We start from the raw sequence: 23,708 nt of genomic DNA, 5'->3' as shown, positions 1-23,708 counted from the left end.
GCTCCAAAGAAGCTGCTGGCAGGACTTTTTTCTGACGTCCTGCCAGCGCAACCGCTGTAGTGTGAAAGCCCTCGGGGCTTTCACGCTACACACAATGGTGCAGCTTCTTTAGGGCGTTTTGCAGGAGCCATTTCTAACGCTATAGCGCCTGCAAAACGCCCTGGTGTGAAAGGGGTCTTAAGGCGTCAGCATACCAAGAAATTTTGGACAATTTCATGCTCCCAAATTTGTGGGAACAGTTTGGGGATGGACCCTTCCTGTTCCAACATGACTGCGCACCAGTCCACAAAGCAAGGTCCATAAAGATATGGATGAGTGAGTTTGCGGTGGGAGGAACTTGACGGGCCTGCACAGAGTCCTGACCTCAAGCCCATAGACCACCTTCGGCATGAATTAGGAGCGGAGACTGCGAGCCAGGCCTTCTTATCCTTCCCAGAAGAGTTGAAGCCATTATGTAGCTGCAAAGGGTGGGCCAACTCTCTCTATATCTATCTATCTATCTATCTATCTATACACACATACACACACACACACACACACACTTGTTGGTGATCAAATACCACCATAAAACAAAGCTCATTTGTGGGGAAAAAAAATAAAATAAAAAAAAAGATATGAAATGTAATTTGCATACAGTGTTGCATCACCGCGCAATTACCAGTTAAACGCGCAGTGCTAAATACCAGAAAATTGCCTGATCATGATGGAAGGTAAAACCCTTCCGGAGCTGAAGTGGTTAAATTGGCCACAAAGCGTTTTCACCCCCTCCGAAGTTGAAGATGACCTTGAACATCCCTTTCTCAGAAACCTCAGGGACTAACGCAAACTCTTCAACACGACCCCTCTAGACTCGGCACAGAACACACAATGCTCCCGAGCGTTACCGCGCCTTTGTGATCACTCCTGCCTGACGGTTAGGAAAATCCTTCACAGGAGTTCACCGAGTACTTTCCAGAGACGCTCGGAAACGGAGTGTTTTGTAGCCACCAGAACGCGTCATGCTGGAGGAACAACAAAAGTACAATCATAGACGGGCCCGTTATCGGCTCTGCCTGAAGAGTCTTCTGACCTTGTCCTCTGGTCCCCGAAGAGCCTTCAGCAGAGGTCAAAGCAACAGAGAGAAACAGGATTTTACCTACTAAATTTTTTTTTTTTGGAGGCTTCGGTAAAGCCGAACTCCAGGCTTCTTCTCAGTCTTGTTGTACAGTCTCCTCTCCTGGACTGAAATGGCTTATCCCAATCCCAAGGCTAGGCCTATACTGGCCATTAAACTGAACCCATGAAATGAAGAGTTGTGGTCTTCATGTTTATTATCCCCAAGCAGTACCCTGAACGATTTACCTTTTCCTTTAAAATCTCTCTATATAATAGAACAGTGATGGAGAACCTCGGCACCCCAGATGTTTTGGAACTACATTTCCCATGATGCTCAACTACAGTGCAGAGTGCATGAGCATCATGGGAAATGTAGTTCCAAAACATCTGGGGTGCCAAGGTTCACCATCACTGTAATAGAAGTACCTATATTATATAGAGCACTTTCTGTGCCTAGGCACGCCTGTTCTGTAGCCTCAGTTTTACATCTGCAGTGTTAGATCACCTAAGGCAGTGGTCTCCAAACTGTGGCCTGGGCTCCGGATGTGGCCCTTTTGCTTGCCTTAATCTGGCCCTTGAGGCACTACTCCAGCCACTGATATGAGAAACTATTTCACCCACTGCCACCAATGATGGGGCCACTAGTCCTCCGACGCCAGTGGAGGGCCCACTAGTCCTCCGACGCCAGTGGAGGGCCCACTAGTCCTCCGACGCCCGTGGAGGGCCCACTAGTCCTCCGACGCCAGTGGAGGGCCCACTAGTCCTCCGACGCCAGTGGAGGGCCCACTAGTCTTCCCCCACCGACGCCAGTGGTGAGGCCCTAGTCCTCCCCCACCAACGCCAGTGATGGGGCACCATTTCTTCCACTTAAGGGGCATGGTTTACTCTCATGGCATTTTCTACTCATACAGGGTACAGTTCAACCCCTAAAGTCTGAAGGACAGTAAATGGTCTCTGTGTTTGGAACGTTTGGAGACCCCCGATCCAAGGCACTGCTGCCTCTGATATTGCCTAATCTCACTCCAAAACCCAGGAGACTAGCAATGTCAGCACTGTGCTGCTCACGGTTCTCCTTTTGCTGGAGAGGAAGCTGTACCGGTGAACTTGCACTGCACGGAATTCCCTGCTTTGTTTATTTTGTGGCTCTGTGCTTCATTTCTCCTCTCCTGGCTGTTCCTTGAATGTTTTCCCACCAGTCATCAGATCCCCATTCATCGGGGAGGCAGCTTTGCCTGGAGGAAGCAAAGCCCTGCCCCTACCAAGACTGTTCAGCTGAACCCAGAAGGAAGCAGTCAGTGACACTGACCTCAAATGGCCATTGACCTCAATGTCACAAACAACCCCGATTGTGTAGACATTGACAGACTCCTTCCAGTTTTGGCCAAACATAAGTTTGGATCAAACCCAGCCTCATCCCTAATCAGAATATTCCTCAGTAAGATAGGCTAATGTGATAGATGAGCGGGCAACACAATAAACTGCTTGCATAAGAAAAGGACTGAAAACATGACCTTGGGAGTACCTGACCACAAAAGTAGAGCAAATTTCCAGGATACCCCTTTGAGTGTTTGGAAGGAAAATCCATTAATAAAAAAATAAAAATAAAAAAAAGGTAGAAGATTAACTTTTTTTGGGTGTTGCGTTTAGACAAAGCTCACCTTGGAGAGGACACTGCTCACACAACGTTCTTCGCACCCCAGGGGCTGTGTACTGCTCAATTTGGATTCTTCATCAGAGAGAGGCGTCCTTCTGTCCAAAACCAAGGGGAGAAAATTACAGGTTGCAAGGTGGTCTGAGGGACCGGACATCATGCATTATAGGCAACTGGCAGCTGACTAGCAGTAGTGTTACAAGTTTGAGAGTGACGGAGCGTCAGTATGGTGGTGGAGAGAGAAGACCACACCGCTGTGGTGGCAGAGATTGAGGAGTGAGTGTGGTGCCAGAGCATGAAATGCGGGCTCTTGTGGTGGCAGAAAGTAAACTGCAGGAGACAGGAAATGTGGGAAGTGAAATGAGCATGTAAATAGTAATAAAGTTTGGGCTGGTGTGGTGGCAGAGTGAAGCGCGTGCACCCGAGCGGTGGCGCAGAGTGAAGCGCGTGCACCCGAGCGGTGGCGCAGAGTGAAGCGCGTGCACCCGAGCGGTGGCGCAGAGTGAAGGCCGGGCCGGCGTGGTGGCGCAGAGTGAAGGCCGGGCCGGCGTGGTGGCGCAGAGTGAAGGCCGGGCCGGCGTGGTGGCGCAGAGTGAAGGCCGGGCCGGCGTGGTGGCGCAGAGTGAAGGCCGGGCCGGCGTGGTGGCGCAGAGTGAAGGCCATGCCAAAGTGGTAGCGAAGAGTGAAGGCCATGCCAGTATCGTGGCAGAGAGTGAAGGCCAGGCCGGTGTGGTGGCGGAGAGTGAAGGCCAGGCCGGTGTGGTGGCAAAGTGTAAACTGATAGACACTGTGGTAGTAGAGAGTGAAGTGCGGGTCAGTGCGACAGTGGAGAATGAAATGTCCACACGGAGTGATGTCAGACAGTGAAATGCATTTTGCTGTCCCATTGAGATCCCCCCTGCGGAAAGTCTCTACTTCAGGGATATGCAATTAGCGGACCTCCAGCTGTTGCAAAACTACAAGTCCCATCATGCCTCTGCCTCTGGATGTCATGCTTGTGGCTGTCGGAGTCTTGCTATGCATCATGGGACTTGTAGTTCTGCAACAGCTGGAGGTCCGCTAATTGCAGATGCCTGCTCTACTTTATCTTAGATAATACAAATGAGTGTGTAAATATCGACATGTTGTACATAATCTCAAAGTAACATGGATTATGTAATAATGGAGCCTTCAGAGTTCGAATCTCACCTGTCCTCGTTGATGCCACACATGCGCACGCGGTCGGCACTGGTCCAGTTGTGCACACCGCTGTAGAGCGGGGCGGCTGATATCATGGCAGGAGGCTGGGCCGCTGGAGCTGCCAACCGAGTCCGCAGCTCCCCTGCCCTCCTCCCCGGTGTACTACGCAGATTCCACCTGCTGGAACACAGAATAGATTTTATTATCACAGATGTACTTTACATTTTAGAATATAGATATTTTAATCATTTGCATTATAAAATATAAATATGTGCATGTGATTATAATGTGATATCTCTTTACCATCCAACACGCACAAATGTATTTTTTTTCCTTTTAGAATATTTTTTTTTTTTTTTTTGGAGAATGTTGCTTTAGTTAGCAGTTTTAAAAAATGTGCTTATTTTATGCATAGGTAAACATGTAACTTTATATAAAAAAAATCACACACACTGTACACTACCAAAAGTATGGACACCTTCAGTCCTAGCCCGTAGGGTTTAATATTGAGTGCACAAAGCAAAGTCCATGAAGACATGGATGAGCCAGTTTGGGGTGAAGGAACTTGACTGGCTGGCAGAGTCCTGACCTCAACCCGATAGAGCACCTTTGGGATGAATTAGAGCGGAGAGTCAGAGCCAGGCCTTCTCATCCAACATCAGTGCCTGACCTCACAAATGCGCTTCTGGAAGAATGATCAGACATTCCCATAGACACACTCCTAAATCTTGTGGGACAGACTTCCCAGAAGAGTTGAAGCTGTTATAGCTGCAAAGGGTGGAGCCAACTCAATATTGAACTCTACGGACTAAGACTGGGATGTCATTAAAGTTTATGTGCGTATAAACGCAGGCGTCCCAATACTTTTTGTCATATAGTGCAGGTAACATGGAGGAGCGTTGAGGCAGAGCATTAAAATAAATAAATAAATAAATAATAATAAAAAAATAAAAAAAACTTTCAACGCCTGTAAAAGCAGCATTTGAGCTTGTAGGTGGGTGCAGTCAACTTTCTCCACTGCAGGTGGCGTTCTCCCGCAGAAGCACTTCAATTGGAGAGGAAGTTAGGCAAACTCTATGGTTTCCTGGGTCAACGAGAAAGCTAGCTTATTGGACAATGCCGCCCCATGTGACTCTGGTGTCCATCTTGGGTCAGGCAGAGTCTTTTCTTTTTAAAAAAAGACTGGCTCCCAGGTTTGTCATTATTAAAATATTTTGAAAGCTGAACTACGGGCACCGACTCAATCTCTATCTATATCTGAGGAGAGATATCCATCTATTATAATAAAAAAAATATATAAATAATTTAATTATATATTTTATAATAAAAAAATATATATAAAAAAAAGTTTATATAATTTTTTTTTCATAATATTTTTTTTTTTTATTATAAAATATATAATAATATTTTAATTATATATTTTATAATAAAAAAAATAAAAATTTATATTTTTTTATTATAAAATATATAATAAAAAAAAAAAAAAATATATATATATATATATATATATATATATATATATATATATATATATATATATATATATATATATATATATATATATATTCAAAAGTATTGGGACACCTGCCTTTACACGCACGTGAACTTTGATGGCATCCCAGTCTTGGGCCAATATTGAGTCAGCCCACCCATTGCAGCTATAGCAGCTCCAACTCTCATGGGAGGATGGAGATATAGCTATAGAGTATAATATATATATATATATATATATATATACACACACACACACTATTTTAATAAATAAAATATATAATAAAAGTAGAGGTTGGGGCAACAAGTGGTAAGTTAAACTGTAAGTAAACCCCCCTATCATTTTCAGCCAAGGAAGCTGCCATCTTTGCCTCTCTTTAATCTACAACTGCCATGATGCTGCACATGTGATAAGTTACGACACCAGCCATTGGATGGTTTAAAAGGTTGGTTAAGAGCACAACCAATGGGAATGTTGCCATAAATGAAACTTTTTATGGAAGGGTTTACTTCCGCTTTAAGCTTGGTCTCTCCCTTGGCTTCATCCTTGGTCTTGTTTATAGAGGTTGGTGGCGATAGGCTGGTGAACAAACAAGCATTATCAACGAGGAAATAAAAAAACGACAGATAGAGCCCCTTTGTTTTACGCTACATAATTGTTGTTGGCAAACTTTAAAAAGGAAATTGTACCAAGATTGTAGCTAGATCTATGCAAAACCCGACACCCTCACCTTGTTGGGCGTCAGTGCCAAAATATTCCAACACCACCGCTATCACACACACCATATAAAATTGTTGAGCTTCTAAATTGAAAACTTAATCCGAAAACTAAACTGTTGCATCTAAGAAATAAAAACAATAAAAAAATAAAAAATAAAAAAAAAATAGCTGGTCGTTAAGCCTGAAAGTCCCATCAATCTCCAAGAAGCCACTCTTGAAGGCCTCAGGAGGTCACTGTCCCTTTAAATGGCCTTCACAAAAGGCAGCAGGAAAAGCTGCGCTATTGTATCTCGGGAGTTTAGAGGGCAGAGAGGAGGGGGGGGGGGGGGGGGGAGACATTTTTAGGGGAGGTCATTACATCTCTGAAACCTGAGCCGGTTGAATCTCACCCCTCCCCGGCAATGACAGGACATGCCGCCCCGGAGTGCCCTGAGACGAGCGCGCTTCCTCCGAGAAGTCGCACGATTTCATATAAAAAAAAAAAAAAAAACACATGTCCTCTATTTCGGGCTGGGAACATACAGGAAGCAATGAGTTATATTTATGTATACAGCAAACTGTCAGAGCAGCGACTCCCGTACGGTGGAAAATGAGCGCACATTTCCAGTTAGACATAAAAAAAAATAAAAAATAAGAAACAAATTTCTCCAAGGATACAAAAAAGAAAGAAAAAAAAAATAAAATAAAATAAACTCCGGATTCAGCTTTTTCTCGTTACTTAAGGATGACTGAATGAGATCAGGCGACCGGGACGCGACCCACATCGCCTGCGTTCAGCCACACCTAGCCCTCTATAAACACAGCGCCGTTCATCGGAGAACGCCAAAGCCAGCTGCTGCCCATTGGGAGGTGACTGGTGCGCCGCGCCTCCTCGGGTGCTATTAGCGCGAGGCCTCCGTGTCACAGCGACATTCCCACCGCCAGCAACAGGATCACAAAAAAAAAATATATATATATATATATATATATATATATATATATATATATATATATATATATATATATATATATATATATATATATATATATATATATATATATATAAGATCTATGTGCTCCACGTAAAAGCTTTTTCTTGACATCCATTGAGGGAGACACAAGGTTGTAAAATAGTCTATGGCTTGAGTTATACTACCTTTAAAGTCTTCCTGTAGGGAGCAGTATAACCAAATTGGCTGAATGAATCCTGTGTCCCTTAATTAGCTTCATCTATTGAGGATCACAGGGTTTTAGAGGAGTCTAGGACATGTAGGTTATACTGCCTTTAAAGCCTCCCGTAGGTGGCAGTATAACCCAACTGTCTCATATCAATTTAATCCTGTGTCCTTTAATGAACACAGGATTGTAGAATAGACTGAGATTTGGGTTATACTACCTTCAAATCTTCCTGTAGGTGGTGGTATAACCCAATCGTCTCCAATCAACTACATCCTGTGTCCCTTAATTAGATTTATCATCTATGGAGGGACACAGAGTTGTAGAGGAGTCTGACATGTGGGTTATTCAGCCTTCAAATCTACCTGCAGGTGGCGGTATAACCCAATTGTCTTCAATCAACTGAATCCTGTGTCCCTTAATTAGCTGTATCACCTATTGAGGGACACAGATGTAGAGGAGTCCATGGCATGTGGGTTATTCAGCCTTCAAATCTACCTGTAGGTGGAGCTACAACCCAATTGTCTTGGATCAACTGAATCCTGTGCCCCTTAATGAGCTTTATTGTCTATTGAGGGACACAGGGTTGTAGAGGAGTCATGACATGTGGATTATACAGCCTTCAAATCTTCCTGTAGGTGGCAGTATAACCCAGTTGTCTCATACCAATTTATTCCCGTGTCCCTTAATGAACACAGGATTGTAGAATAGACTGAGATTTGGGTTACACTACCTTGTATTTTAATGTTCATTAAGGGACACGGGATTCAGTTGATCTAAGAAAGTTGGGTATATCCTGCCGCCTGCCTATTGTCCACTGAGAGGGCAGAGGATTGTAGAATGGTCTGACATATGGGTTATACTGCCATCAGATCATCCTATAGGAGGCAGTATAACCCAGTTGTTGCAGATTGATTCCCTTGTTCCTTTAGGAATCTTAAAAGCGGGAGTTCACCGGGACTCCGCGTTTTTTTTTTTTTTAAAAGCCAGCAGCTACAAATACTGCAGCTGCTGACTTTTAAAATAGTGACACTTACCTGTCCAGCGCACCCGCGATGTCGGCACCCGAAGCCGATCTCTAGGTCGTCTGTCGGGTCCTGCCGCCACCATCTTGGGTATGGGAATCAGGAAAATGGAGCCTTTCGGCTTCATTTCCCGGTTCCCTACTGCGCATGCGCGAATCGCGCTGCGCAATAAGGACGCTCCCCGCTGCCTCTGGGATCTGTGTGTTTCCCAGCAGGCAGCGGGGCACTTGCGGGAAGGGGCGGGCACTTGCGGAAAGGGGCGCAAGTTACGCCCCTTTCCGCAGAGAGCTATCCCCGAAGTGGGTGCAGTTACCTGGATTATCCAGGTAACTGCACCCCCCTCCCCCCTGAAAGGTGCCGATTGTGGCACCGGAGGGGGGGAGGGTTCCGATGAGCGGAAGGTCCACTTTAGGGTGGACCTCCGCTTTAATTATACAGAAATTATGGCAAGTACAAAAATGCAGATTTGTTTATCGTTCATTAGGGGACACAGGATAAAGGTGATTGGGGGCAGTTGGGTTATACTGCCGCCGACGGGAGGATTTGAAGGCAGTATAACCCACATGTCGCGACTCCTCTACAACCCTGTGTCCCTCAACAGACAACAAAACCCATTAAGGGATCAGGGAATCAATCTATCTCAGACAGACAATTGGGTTATACTTCCGTCTACAGGAAGATTTGAAGGCAACATAAATCATAAGACTGTTCTACATTCCTGTGTCCGCCATTGGATGATAAAGAAAACTCCATAGGAGACACAGGATTAAGTTGATGTGAGACAATTGGGTTATACTGCCGCCTACAGGAGGATATGGAGGCAAGATAACCCGTATTTCAGACAATTCTAAAATCCTGTGCCCCACCCAATGTGCAACAGAGAGGCGGTAGCATAACCCAATTGTTTTACATCACTTGAACCCAGTGTCCCTTAATGAACATTATAATACAGATTTTATGGCACGTACAAAAAAAATAAATAAACCTTTTGTTAATCGTTCTTTAAAAGGGACACTTGATCTTAGACAACTGGGTTATACCACCACTTACACGAAGATTTGAAGGTAGCGTAACCCAAATCTGACCATTCTACAATCCCGTGTCCCTCAATGGACAAGAAACCTCACCAAGGGACACAGGATTTTGATCTTACACAGCTGGGTTATACTGCCACCTGCAGGAGGATCTGAAAGCAGTATAACATAATAGACTCTTCTATACAATTCTATGCTCCTGAATGGATAAAAGAAAGCTCATTAAGGGACACAGGATTCAGTTGATCTGGGAAACAATGGGTTATACTGCTGCCTGCTGTAAGACATGAAGGCAGAATAACTCAAGTCAGACTATTTTACAATGCTGTATACCTCAATGGACGATAAAAGGAAGATCCTTTAAGAACGCAGGATATTTATTCTTATACAACTGGGCTATACTGCCACCTACAGGAGGATATAAAGACAGTATAACTAATATCGTAGACTAGGGTCTCCAAACGCTCTATAAAGGGGGATGGTTTGTTGTCCTTCAGACTTTGGGGGCTGTGGCCATTGGGAGTGAAAAAGGTCCTGACACATGCCCCATCATTGGGAGGAATTGTGCCCCATCTTTGGTGTCATTGGGCCCAATTGCTGATGTCACTGGGAATTGTGCCCCATCATTGGTGTCATTAGGCCCAACTTCTGGTGTCATTGGGAGAAATTGTGTCCCTTCACTGATGTCAAGGACAGGATCAAAGCAAGCAAAGGGCCGCATCTGGCCCCTGGGGTGCAGTTTGAAGACCCCCGTCACACTGTTCTACAAATCGGTGCTCCCAAATAGATAAAGAAAGCTCATTAATGGACACGGGATTCAGTTAATCTGGGATAATTGGGTTATACTGCTGCCTTCAGGAGGACTTGAAAGCAGAATAACCCGTATGTCATTGACTATTCTAGAATCCTGTGTCCTTCAATGGTGGACAATTAAGGCTCAGAGGGACAGAGGATTCAGATGATCTGAGATAATTGGGTTATGCTGCCTCCTACAGGAGAATCTGGAGGCAGAACAACCAACATGTAAGACTATTCTAAAACCGTTGCCCCTCAATGGACAGTCGCTCACTCTTTTCTCTGCAACAGATACACTGCAGAATTAAATTCACTGAAGAAGACGTGGAGTTTTGCTTATCCGGCCAGAGAGGACGTAAAACATGGGAGACCCATTCAGGCCTTTCCCTTTTGGGGGACCCATTCAGGTTTGGGGGACCCATTCAGGCCTTTCCCTTTTGGGGGACCCATTCAGGTTTGGGGGACCCATTCAGGCCTTTCCCTTTTGGGGGACCCATTCAGGTTTGGGGGACCCATTCAGGCCTTTCCCTTTTGGGTGACCCATTCAGGTTTGGGGGACCCATTGAGGCCTTTCCGGTTTGGGGACCCATTCAGGCCTTTCCCTTTTGACCCATTCAGGTTTGGGGGACCCATTCAGGCCTTTCCCTTTTGGGGGACCCATTCAGGCCTTTCCCTTTTGGGGGACCCATTCAGGTTTGGTTGGCCCATTCAGGCCTTTCCCTTTTGGGGGGCCCATTCAGGTTTGGGGGACCCATTCAGGCCTTTCCCTTTTGGGGGACCCATTCAGGTTTGGGGGACCCATTCAGGCCTTTCCCTTTTGGGGGACCCATTCAGGTTTGGGGGACCCATTCAGGCCTTTCCCTTTTGGGGGACCCATTCAGGTTTGGGGGACCCATTCAGGCCTTTCCCTTTTGGGGGACCCATTCAGGTTTGGGGGGCCCATTCGGGCCTTTCCCTTTTGGGGGGCCCCATGCACAGCTTTGCCTTTTCGGGGGGCCCATTAGAACCTCCCCATTTTGGGGGGGGATCCAGTCGAGCCTCCCCATTTCGGTGATTTGTATTAATGTTGTGCATTAACATGCATTGCCCTAAGGCAACCTATTCATTTGAATGGGCTTCCAGCACACCAGAAAACATACCCCCGCCATTTTCAGCGCGGTAGTGCGTCACAATGCATGGGTATTCCCCGAGTGCTCCAGGCTGCCATTCATAATTAAAACGCACATATGCCGCGCGGCGCACATTACCGCAAAGTGTAGGTGTGAATGGGCCCAGAAGCAGGCAAGGTTTTCTGAGCCTAGCCCGTTCTTGACCTTTGTCGCTGGTGAGCCGACCTCTTTCTGAAAATACCACTTGCCTGGCTGTTAATAGGAAATCTCTACAAAACGGAGACAAAATCTGGAACAAAGAAAGGAACTTTTTTTTTGCAGTCTGTCCCTTCCTGTCCTGGTGACCCCCGTCACCCCAGTCAGGGGAAGGCTTCAAAGTGGAGTCACGAGCAGGAATAAAAACCTGACAGATGTCATAACCCCTCCACCCCCCCCCCCCCCCCATCGGTAGCCTTGCTGACCACACAGCCAGTATGATGCAGAAAGTTCTCCCACATCAGTCGGGCTCCGGGCCCCCCCGGTGAATAGTCCCCCTTACTCGACACTTTCCCAGTTAGCAGCTCCTCGTCACATCAATTACGGGGTCACGCCCCTGGACTGACCGCTCCTGTGACACAGAAGAGAGGTGACCCCGCTGGCAGCAACTGTTATTGCCCCCTCCCCCACCCCGGTGTCACCCGAGCCCCTTAACCGAGTTAACCGCTTCACAACCACAAGGGCATTTGGTTCCTTTACGACCAAAGGATTCTTTGATTTTAAAGCAAAACTCCAGACGGGTATCGGAGACAAATGACCGCAGCTCTGTAGTCATTATTACGTCATTATTACATCATTATTACATCATTCCATTATATATTTTTTCTTTTTTTAAACACAAGCAGTTTAAAAGTACCCAAATATGACCCAATATCAACCTCGTGTGGTCTTCGTACAGCAGAGCTCAGACTGGGGGGTGGTGTACAAAAAGCCCATTAATGCTGATAGGAGGAGAGAACAAAGTTGCTTCTCCTTCTGACTGGGGGGGGGGGGGGGAATCCATGATGACCTGGGCTCAGAGGAAGTGGGTTGCTTTACGCTGGCCTTAAAGGCTCATCTCACCAGACAGATCAGCAATATTTAAAAGGGGCTAAAGTGACTGAAGACTTGCACTGAGAGGAACAGTAAAGTACAACCTCTATGCAGAACTAACCAGCAGCAGGAAGCAGAAGCTGCCTATGTAATGAATAAACAGGGTGGGCCTCACATATAGAATTACAAACTATACATAGTACCAAGCTTCCTCTAAGATGAACTCCAAGCACATAGCCAACAACAGTTATACAAGGCCTGTTTTACCTGCCAGGGGATTTGTATTCCGGTCCATCCAGTCCTGAAGTTTGCACAGCTCTGCCACACAGCACAGCTTTGGCTTTGGCGGGGCAAGAGACTTGATGGCTTTCTGCTGTGGTTTTAACTCTTACAGGTCTCGTCCCTCCCCCAGCCTGCGATTGCAAGAAGACGACGACTGACGAGCTCATTCCTCGGCCACTCTGCTCTCTCCTCCTATCAGCATGTCCCCCCACATTGACTGGCCCCTTGTGCTGCTGCTGCTTCTTCTTCCAGTGTGAGCTCTGTTGTACAGGAATTGCAAGAGGTTGATATCATGTAAAAATGTGGGTATAATAAGCATAAAAAAAAAAATAAATAAAAAAAAAAATAAAAAAAAAAAACTTCTCCCTCCCATCCACTTAATACCCCTACATTCCTAACACCCTTTGAAAGGCAATCTGCAGTGGATCACTTTTCAGAGGGCAGCTTACAGGCAGCTAGGAGGTGATCTGTTCACTTCTCACCACCTGTTTTAACCCTGCTAAGAGGTTGAACCGCTGCGCCAAAACCGCACGTGGCTGTGGCACGGCCCCCTTCACTCAAATCGGCCATATGGACAGTCCTAAGCAGTCCTCATTTAGGTGCGTGGTACAAGCAGGCGGTTGAGCCCCTGGCCATCCGTGTAAACAAACCCTTAACAACTTGACATGGTTTATTTGCTTCTCCCCCCAGTTTGGGGGACATCACTCAGCAGTTGCAGGATTCCTCTCTTAGTCATGAATGCAGCCGCCCCCCCACCCCCCCCCCCCCGAATACCCACGTTAGTGGGTCAGCTCGCTCTTCCTGGTTCCTTCCCCCCTGATGATGTACAACAGAGCACAGGGTCTCCTAACCCTTCCCCCCCCCTACCATTACGTGTCATAGTGCATGGGGGTCATCAGAGAGAACCTGGAAGAGAAAGTGGACTTCTGATGATGCAAGAAAAAAAAAAAAAGAAGATGGCGGCCAGGACCCATCTTGTGGCAGATTGCAACCGTAAAACTGAATGCATGTCATCAGGGAGCCAGCTGGCCTTTCCTGGTTCGTGCACACCCCCCCCGATGACGTGCACACAGGAGGTCACCAGCAAAAACCCAGAGGACAGCAGACCCCCCAATGATGTGTCACGGCATGTGCAGGTTATAAGCAAGAAACTGGAAAACAAACCAGCCCCCTCAAGATGTGCCGCTGCATATGGTCATCAGCAAGAACCCAAAAGAGAGCAGCCTCCTAATGTGTCGCGCCACATGGAGGTCATCAGCAAGGACTCTGAAGAAAGAACGCCTCCCTTGATAACGAGTAGCATGCGAAGTCATCACCAAGAACAACAACCACCCCCTAATTATGTTTTGCAGCACACGGAGGTAATCAGCAAGAACCCAGAATAGAGAGTGCCCCCTAATGACGTGTTCCAGCACATGAAGATTAGCAAGAACCTTGGAGAGCAGCCCCCCTGATGGCATGCTGCCCTGAATAGAGGTCATCAAGCAAGAACCCAGAAGAAAGAGCGTCTCCCCTGATGTGTAGTATGGAGGTCATCAACAAGAACCCAGAAGAGCGCATTCCCCCCGATGATGTGTCAAGCAATATGACGAAGACAAAGCAGCCACCTAATGATGTGCCGCTGCACATGGAGGTCATCAGCAAGAACCCGGAAAGGGAGAGCAGTGCCCTAATAATGTGGTGCAGCACATAGATCATCAACAAGAACCTTGGAGAGCAGCCCCCCTGATGACATGTTGCGGTGAATGGAGGTCATCAAAAAAAGAACCCAGAAGAAAGGGCACCTCCGCCGATATGTAGCATGGAGGTCATCAGCAAGAACCCGGAAGAGAGAGTAGCCTCCTAATGATGTGTTGAGGGCATGGAGGTCATCAGCAAGAGCACTGAAGAAAAAGCACCCCCCTTGATGACGTGTAGCATGGAGGTCATCATCAGCGGGAACCCGGAAGAGACAGCAGCCCCCTAATGATGTGTCAGAGCTTGGAGATCATCAGCAAGATCCCGGAAGAGAGAGCAGCCCCCTTAGGTGTCATAGAGCTTGGAGATCATCAGTAAGAACCCGGAAGAGACAGCAGCCCCCTAATGATGCATCATAGAGCTTGGAGATCATCAGTAAGATCCCGGAAGAGAGAGCAGCCCCCTAATGATGTGTCAGAGCTTGGAGATCATCAGTAAGAACCCGGAAGAGAGAGCAGCCCCCTAATGATGTGTCAGAGCTTGGAGATCATCAGTAAGAACCCGGAAGCGAGCAGCCCCCTAATGATGTGTTGAGGGCATGGAGATCATCAGCAAGAACTCTGAAGAAAGAGCACCCCCCTTGATGACGTGTAGCATGGAGGTCATCATCAGCGGGAACCCGGATGAGAGAGCAGCCCCCTAATGTGTTGAGGGCATGGAGGTCATCAACAAGAACTCTGAAGAAAGAGCACCCCCCTTGATAACGTGTAGCATGGAGGTCATCATCAGCGGGAACCCAGAAGAGACAACAGCCCCCTAATTATGTGTCATCGAGCTTGGAGATCATCCGCAAGAACCCGGAAGAGAGAGCAGCCCCCTAATGTGTTGAGGGCATGGAGGTCATCAACAAGAACTCTGAAGAAAGAGCACCCCCCTTGATAACGTGTAGCATGGAGGTCATCATCAGCGGGAACCCAGAAGAGACAACAGCCCCCTAATTATGTGTCATAGAGCTTGGAGATCATCGGCAAGAACCCGGAAGAGGGCAGTGCCCTAATAATGTGTCAGGGCCTATGCATGTCAACAGCAAGAACCCAGAAGACAAAGCAGCTCCCTGATGATGCACATGGAGGTCATCAGCAAGAACCGGGAAAAGAGAACGGCCCTCAAACAACAACATGTTGCAGCGCATGGAGGTCATCAGCAAGAACCCAGGAGGAAAGCGCGCCTCCCCCGGTAACGTGTAGCATGGAGGTCATCAGCAAGAACTCGGAAGAGCGAATGGCCCCCTGATGAATTGCCGTGGAGCATGGAGATGCCCCGTGAAGACTTTGCAAACAAGATGGCGCTGGACCTAAACTTGCGGTAATTGACCAGAGGGTTGCAATGGCACAGCACTGGATCTGCTGGACCAGCGAGCATGTATTCTGAGGATAATCCACAAAAACAACAGGTAAAAAAATAAAAAATACAAAAATAAAAATATCACTGTGGGGGTGAGGTTCCTCTTTAAGGTGCGTCTGTTGTATCTGCCTGGGGTTCAGCTTTAAAGTACAAAGGCTTCCCATAAACCGTAAGCAATGTTCCTGCTTGCAATTAATGGGCCGTCTCAGATCTCTCGGGGGCGAGGCTGAGCGGCTCTGGCAGTCGGAGGATCTCATTATCATAGATTGTCCGGCTTGTAGGAAACTCTCGCTGCGAACAGCAACGCAAAAACAAGGATGGATAAGAGTTCCCCGCCCTTTGTTCTCCTACGGATATCTTCCCGTCTGTGGCCAACCCACTAATTCCACCAAGCCTAACCACGTCTCCGACTCTACCTAAAAGAACGAACCTTTTTTTTTTACCCCCCCCCCCCAGAGGCTGCGGATTCCCCTTTAAGCCTCCAACGTCGGAGTGAGTTGAATCGGAGCGACGGTAACGATTAGCTGATATAAGCCGTCCCCTTCACAGGATAGCAGCTACGCATATCCTGCTTTACTGAGCGTTCACTAATCACAGATGGCGTGCGGATGGCCAGCCGGTTTAACCCATTCATCAGCCACTGTCACATCTTCCCACACACACACACAGAGCACACTGCGAGACCGGGCAGACAGGCCAGGAAGTGTCACGCAGACCTTCAGGGTACGGGCGCTCCGCTTGCACTGTGACGCCTTTAAAAAAAAAAAAAAAAGCCGACACTTATTTTCTACGCGCAACAACGCCCAAATGAGATCTAGGTTGCTCTGGGGGGCATTGCGATCCTTCATTGAAAAAGGATTCCCGCGGGATCATCTTAGACCACGAAGGTCAAGGAAAAAAGGATTTCCCTGAAATTTTTCGACAAACTTAAGATTGTGGCAACATTTATGGCATTTTGGTGAAATATGTGGGAAGGAATTGCGTTGGCTTTAGAGGGTTCAATGGCCTTTATGGCTCCTGAGGGTTATGAAAGCCCCTTCAACTATCCTGGAGCTTTTTTTTTTTGGCATTGGAAAAGGTCCAGGATAGTTGAAAGGAGCTCTCATAACCCATAAAGGCCGTTGCACCCTCTAAAGCCAACGTAATGTCACCTTCCCACATATTTTACCAAAATGACAATTTCTCTTTCTTCTCGAAAATTTCGAGGCAACGAAAACATTTTTTTTTCCTCGACTTTCGGGATATCATAAGAAGATCCCACGGGAATCCTTTTTTCAATGAAGGCTTAAATGCCTCCAGAGCAACCTGGATCTCGTTTGCGCGTCGTTCCGCGTAGAAAATAAAGGTCTTTTTGACATTGAAAAAACACCCCTCGTTAGCTTCATTATTTTACATTTACGAAAAAAAAAAAGCCCGCCAAAAAATTAGAACAAAAAAGGTTAAAAGCAACAGTACACAAATAAAAAATTAAATGCATCCGGTATAAAAAAAATAAAAAAAGTGTAACAATACAAATGCAAAAGAACGCTAAATGAAACAAATTAAATATACTAGGAGATGCACTGGAATTTCAGAGTCCGAAACATAACAGCCAAAAATTGTGTTTGGCATTTTGCAGATTAAAAAATGACACCAAAAAATGCATGCAATCTTGCAGCAAATTTTATAAAGTAAATCCCCCCCCCCAAAAAAAATGAAAAAAAATAAATCCGACACCTTTGAAATATAAAATTTATAGCGACAGTACAAAACGAAATCAAATGCACAAAAAATAAAAAAATAAAAATAAAAGGTACTTAACTTGACATCAGAAGCAAGCACCCGCTTAAATTAGAAACTCCCAATACATCAGAGCCTTCCCAGGACGACTGGGGAACTATGCATCCTGGCCTGAGCTGCACAATCCGCTCCCCATGTTCGCGACACCCCTGTGTGAGAAGCGCTGCCCTAAATCGGTCTCACTCAACCTTTGTACCCAGCAGGAACCCTTGAAAATTTATATTTACAGCTCATGATACACTGGCATGATCAGTACGTTGCAGGTATAAAATAGTAATAAAGAACATGGAGTATTTCATGACGTGGGACCCAGGGATTGAGGCTTTATCCCACTCAAAGCTCTACAAAGTCTCAAGGGTCCAGGACCCAGGAAACAGACCACCCAATAATGGAACTTCTGTTTTCTGTACTGGTGACCCCCTGACATGCCACATTTGGCGTGTCAATTTTCTGGGGGGGGGGGGGGGGGGGGAGAGAGAGTCGGAGCGGGTTCCCCTGTTTTTTTTTTTTTACAGGCACCCAGCTCCCACTGCCGCGGCACCAGAAGGAAGATCATCTCTTCCCCCTCCCTCCCTGCAATCTTCTGGGACACATCACAGGTCCCAGAAGATTACCCGGCCAATCGCAGCGTGGCTCGCGCATGCACAGTGAGAGCCCAGCTGGGCGCCCACAGTAACAATGCCGACGCCGCGGAGAGGCGGGGGACAGGAGCGCGGCTTCATGCGCCCCGCATTGCTGGACCGTAGGTCAGGCGAGTGCAATTATAAAAAGTCAGCAGCAACACTTTTTGTAGCTGCTGACTTTTAAATGGCTGGAACTCCGCTTTAAGAAACTGAGAAAACAAGTTTGTTTTTTCCATATCAGCCATAATTTCTGGAAGCCTTCACAGCGTGTAGAGGAGGACACATTCCTACCACAAAATAAAATGGCCAGTTCCCCAAGTTCTACGGGTTACTATGTGATCATTTTATCTTATGATAATCTTCTTATCACAATGTTTAGTTAGAAAGTAGCAGTATTTCTGGAAGTAAAAACTTGCAGAATTTTTTTGTAAATTTACTTAAAAAAAATAAAAATAAATTTGAGATAAAGTTTCATTTTTAATCAGATAATAGACACAATACGAGTCAATTAATTTTCGTAAAACTGTATATTAACGCTATTGTGGAAAGAGGCAAGCCCTGCAGTGGTTTTCGGCAGCCTTAGCCCTTGTACACACGGTCGGAGATTCCGTCTGAATGTTTCCTATCGGAGCGTTTTGTCGGATATTCCGACTGTGTGTGGTCTGCATCGGACTGTTTCCGTCGGAATATCCGACGGACCAACTTTTCCAACTTGCCGGTAAAATTTTCCGACAAAATGCTCCTATCGGACATACTCTGATCATGTGTAACCTACTCTGACGGACAAAGTGCCACGCATGCTCAGATCCAATTCCTAGGCCAAAGCTATTGGCTACTATCCTGAACGTAGTCCCGTCGTAACGAAATAACGTCATCACGTTATGTACAATTGGATTTTCCGACAACTGAGTCCGACCGTGTGTATGCAACATCACTTCCGGACCTCTTCCGGAATTAATCCGTCGGAATAACTCAGACGGATTTGGTCGTCGGAATCTACGACCGTGTGTACAAGGGCTTAGAGTCATGTCACATGCGCAAGATGCATGAGACACCAGCAGCAGGATAACTTGAAAAGCCCACCACTTACACCTATGGAATTGCTCCCTTGCTGGCCCAGAATGCTGCTCTCCCAACTAGCAAGAGAGAGACTCCATAGAAACAGGTAAGCGACCCTTTAGCAATTCAGTTGTTGGCAAGTTGTGGGCCCTAGGTTGTGATGGCGCTTGGGCTGCCTACAATACCACGCTCGCCAGACTTGAAGGGTATTTTGTACGAAAGATCTCTATAAAAAAAAAAAAAAAAAAAAAATGGTGACAATTTTCCTCTCATGAAAAAATTTTTTTATAAAAAAAAAAAACAAAAAAAAAAAAACACATTTAAAACGTGAGGGTACTAGATAATAATATTAGATGTTCCCCCTAATGATGGGATATATTTCCAGTTTAACAATCAATTTAATAAGCAAAGTCATCTAAAAAAAAAAAAAAAAAAAAAAAAAAAGTATTGCAAATATTTCAGTAGGTATCCAAAATTCCATGTTGGACAAAAAAATGTTACATTCCTTCAGAATGCCATCTCATCTCTATAGGTAGCTTTAACATGTTCAAATATCAGACTTTTTTTATTTTTTTAAATATCTAGAAAAAAAGAAACACCAACGCACAGAACTGAACATTCCACAACAACAACCACCACCAACACCATGCCCTGGACTTGAACAACCCAACATTCTAAATTAAGGGTGGCTAACTTCCTTAATCAAGGGGCCTCAGGTGTCAACCTAACTGCCAAGAAGTTGCACATAATGTTCAGTGAATGTAATGCTTCAGAAAGCGGTCAGACTGCATAAATCCTACAAGAGATGGCCAAAGACTATGGCCTTGCTCCAAGAGATGGCCAAAGACTATGGCCTTGCTCCAAGAGATGGCCAAAGACTATGGCCTTGCTCCAAGAGATGGCCAAAGACTATGGCCTTGCTCCAAGAGATGGCCAAAGACTATGGCCTTGCTCCAAGAGATGGCCAAAGACTATGGCCTTGCTCCAAGAGATGGCCAAAGACTATGGCCTTGCTCCAAGAGATGGCCAAAGACTATGGCCTTGCTCCAAGAGATGGCCAAAAACTATGGCCTTGCTCCAAGAGATGGCCAAAAACTATGGCCTTGCTCCAAGAGATGGCCAAAAACTATGGCCTTGCTCCAAGAGATGGCCAAAAACTATGGCCTTGCTCCAAGAGATGGCCAAAAACTATGGCCTTGCTCCAAGAGATGGCCAAAAACTATGGCCTTGCTCCAAGAGATGGCCAAAAACGATGGACTTGCTACAAGAGATGGTAAACAGGAGATGGCCATAAATGACAGGCTTGCTACGAAAAATGGTCAAAAACTACAGACTTGCTACGAGAGATGGTCAAAAACTACAGGACTTACTAAAGGAAATGGGCAACAGAAGATGGTCAAAAACCACGAGCTTGCTACGAAAGATGATAAAAAACGAAGGGCTTGCTATGAGAGATGGTCAAAAACTATGGGCTTCAAGAGATGGTCAGAAACTGCAGACGAGCAGCACAAGAAATTCAAAGTGGACAAAACGGTTACAAAAGATCAGACTGCATGCAAGCTACTCAAGATGGTCGGACTATAGACATGCGACTAGAGATGACCAGAGACTGCAAACAGGCTATAGGAATTGCTTGGAGAGGTGGGACATGCTTAGACTGTTCACATATAACACAAGACTGCTAGAGATCACTGCAATTACAAAATTTGATTTCCAGGGGCCCTGAGGGCCAAACAGAATGCGCCAAGGGGGCATATGTAACCTTTGGGTTGCAGGGTTCCAAACAAAAATAGAAAAATCAACTGAAACACTATCAGTTGAGAGACATTTTAGGTCAATCTCAACCTTTGTTTTGATCCCTTACTCCTTAAAAGCCAGAAACCAGGCACTTCAATGCAATCACATTTTTAATCAAAACTTGATAAGTCTATAAAAACTGCCAAGTGTCCAGCACTAAAGATGGGGAAAGTCAGTAAAGATAAAACAGTGATCAAACTAAACCCAAGAGATCAATTCTGGCCATACATAGGGCAATTGTCAACATTTTTCAACCACTTTTCCATCTACTGGGAATCCAAAATACAAATCGCAACTAATCATCAGAAATTAAGCAATCCACCACCTACAAGTTCAATCAAACCGTTGATTGTGAAGTCAGCTTTAATATGGTCCAAGAGACCAGAGCGAGAAAAAATGGAGGAGGGGGAACAACACGCACACAAACTTCATCAGATTTGGGGCAATTGTTATTCCATCTCCTTGCCGCTGGCCTTTTAGGTCCCCAATTGCTTTGCAATTTTAACAAAAAGTTAGAGCTCAGCGTTCAACCGTTTTATCAAATTGCAGCTTGTAAGGCCAACTTTATGGTCAGTTGACTTTTAGCTGACATTTTAGCTTCTAATGGATATTTAGGGGAGGTATATAACCTTAGTAAACCTGCCACTTAGCCCTTCCAGGGCAAATAACAGGTTCTATTTAAAGCCCACCTCCAATGCTATTAATAGTTTCCTTCCTCATGATCCCCTTCCGACTCGTTCCTCAGATAGGGCCTCTGGAAATACCCAGTACTTCCGGATATAGGAGAGCATGTGACCTCCCCATAACCCCCAAGGGAACTTCTCCCCTTACCGCCAAGTGACCTTCTCCCCTTATCCCACGGGACCTTCTGCACTTGCCTCCATGTGAACATCTCCCCTTACCCCCATGGGACCTTCTCCCCTTACCCCACGGGACCTTCTCCCCTTACCCCACGGGACCTTCTCCCCTTACCCCACGGGACCTTCTCCCCTTACCCCACGGGACCTTCTGCACTTGCCTCCATATGAACATCTCCCCTTACCCCCATGGGAGCTTCTCCCCTTACCCCACGGGACCTTCTCCCCTTACCCTCACAGGAATATCTTGCTTTGCCTCCAAGTGACAACCCCCCCCCACCTCCCACGGAAATATTTCCCCCTTGCCTCCAAGTGACTCCCCTCCTTATCCCCACATCACCTCCTCCCCTGTATTAAGTGAGCAGCACCTGAGTGGCCAATCACTGGGCCCGAAACGCAGTCATGTGAAGGTCGGGGATAGGTCTGCATAGGTTCCAACTGGGACCTCGCACAGGTCTTTCAATCCAGAAAGAGGAGCTGAATGGAGAAGGAGCGTGAGAAAAAAAAAACATATGAAGGGCAGGGGACGTAGGCTAAGAAGAGATTCTTACTTTGCACAGCAGAAGGGACAGGTTCACTTTAAACCTGAATACCCTTGTAGTAAAGCCCCATGCTGCTGTTAAACGCCTGATTTTATCTAGCTTACCATTAGAAAGCACTTTTACTTACCTTACCCATAGCTCTCCCATCGGCAGCAGGCCCTTTCCTCTTCCCTCTGATGCCCGGGGGATGTAGGCGTCCCTCGGCATCTTCACTTTACAATGCAGGACTGCAGGTTCTGCATTGTACGGGATGACGCCCAAGTGCCAAAGAGAAGCAGCTTTGGGGGAACAGTCGCAGGGAGAGGAGAGAGCCTGCAGAAACAAGGAAAGTAAGAAGGTACCCCAGACAAAAATAAGCATTTAACCCTTGCAGCACCATGGGAGCCCCACCACAAGGGTAGTTTTGTATTCTCCCCGGAGTTCAGCTTTAAACCTTCCAAGGACATTGGTGGCAAGACCTCTTCCCACCGGTCTTGGCCATGATGAAAAGCTTCCTCCCTTCCATGAGGATTCTTAATTCATGGATGGGGGACAGAGAGAACACCCCAAAAAAGGTAAGCATGGACAGACCCTTAAAGAAGTCGGCAGGGGATGGCTCACAAGTCAACCAAAACAAGTGGGAAGAGAAAAAGCGGCTTCGTGGAGCGGTCACACGAAGAGGAGGATGCCTACGGGAGCAAGGAATAAGTTGAAGGTACCCTAGACAAAAACCATTTAACCCTCAAGGCAACAAGGGAGTCCCACCACTTTCCCCAGGTTTCAGCTTTAAACTATACAAGGACATTGGTGGTAAGACCTCTGCGCTGCAGGATCCCAAGTCTTTCCACCTGTCTCGGCCATGATGAAAAACTCTCCTTTCCTCGGGGATTCCTAATTAATGGACGGGGAAGAGGGGAGGCGAGAGAGAATGGAGAGAACACCCCAAGGTAAGCGGGGACAGAACCTTTAGAGAAGCCGGCAGGGGACGACATCACAAGTCTCAGTCTCAACCGAAATACCACTTCCCGGCAGACTGATGCTTCTAACGAGCCGGTACAAAGGGCACTTTTCCATGAAGTCGGCTCTCCGAGGAGGAGGATTTCCCGATTTAATAAATCAAGCGACCATGGGGGGGGGGGGGGGGGGGGTTGGATTGGAACAGGACAGACCTGCTCCCTGAATCTCCGATAATGACAGTCGCTATTTTTACAGCGCCGGCGCTCCGAGACGATCGTGAAATGGGCGGTTACCCGCCGACGCAAACAAACACAATCCACATGAACGCACCTCGTGTGGCCTCTGCAAACCAGGAGACGCTATTGGCTGCGTGGCCGCCCCCCCGCCGGTGGATTAACCTCTTCGGTGCTTCCGAGGCCGCGGCGGGCAT

General features: G+C 46.6%; 1 protein-coding gene across 1 annotated transcript in view; it reads right to left on the bottom strand.

Annotated features, from left to right (window-relative positions):
• BCORL1 (BCL6 corepressor like 1) overlaps positions 1-23,708 on the bottom strand; it is a 145,756-nt gene that overhangs the window by 92,717 nt on the left and 29,331 nt on the right. The window contains 3 exon segments of the mRNA XM_077484877.1: positions 2,754-2,844; positions 3,935-4,105; positions 12,590-12,864. Of these exon segments, the coding sequence (XP_077341003.1) occupies positions 2,754-2,844; positions 3,935-4,105; positions 12,590-12,771 (444 nt within the window). The 5' untranslated portion in view covers positions 12,772-12,864.

This window comes from Lithobates pipiens, unplaced genomic scaffold, assembly GCF_037356315.1.
Source record: "Lithobates pipiens isolate NorthernLeopardFrog02 unplaced genomic scaffold, aLitPip1_a1.2 Scaffold_1, whole genome shotgun sequence".
Classification (NCBI taxonomy): Eukaryota; Metazoa; Chordata; class Amphibia; order Anura; family Ranidae; genus Lithobates; species Lithobates pipiens.
This window is presented reverse-complemented; position numbering and strand designations above follow the sequence as displayed.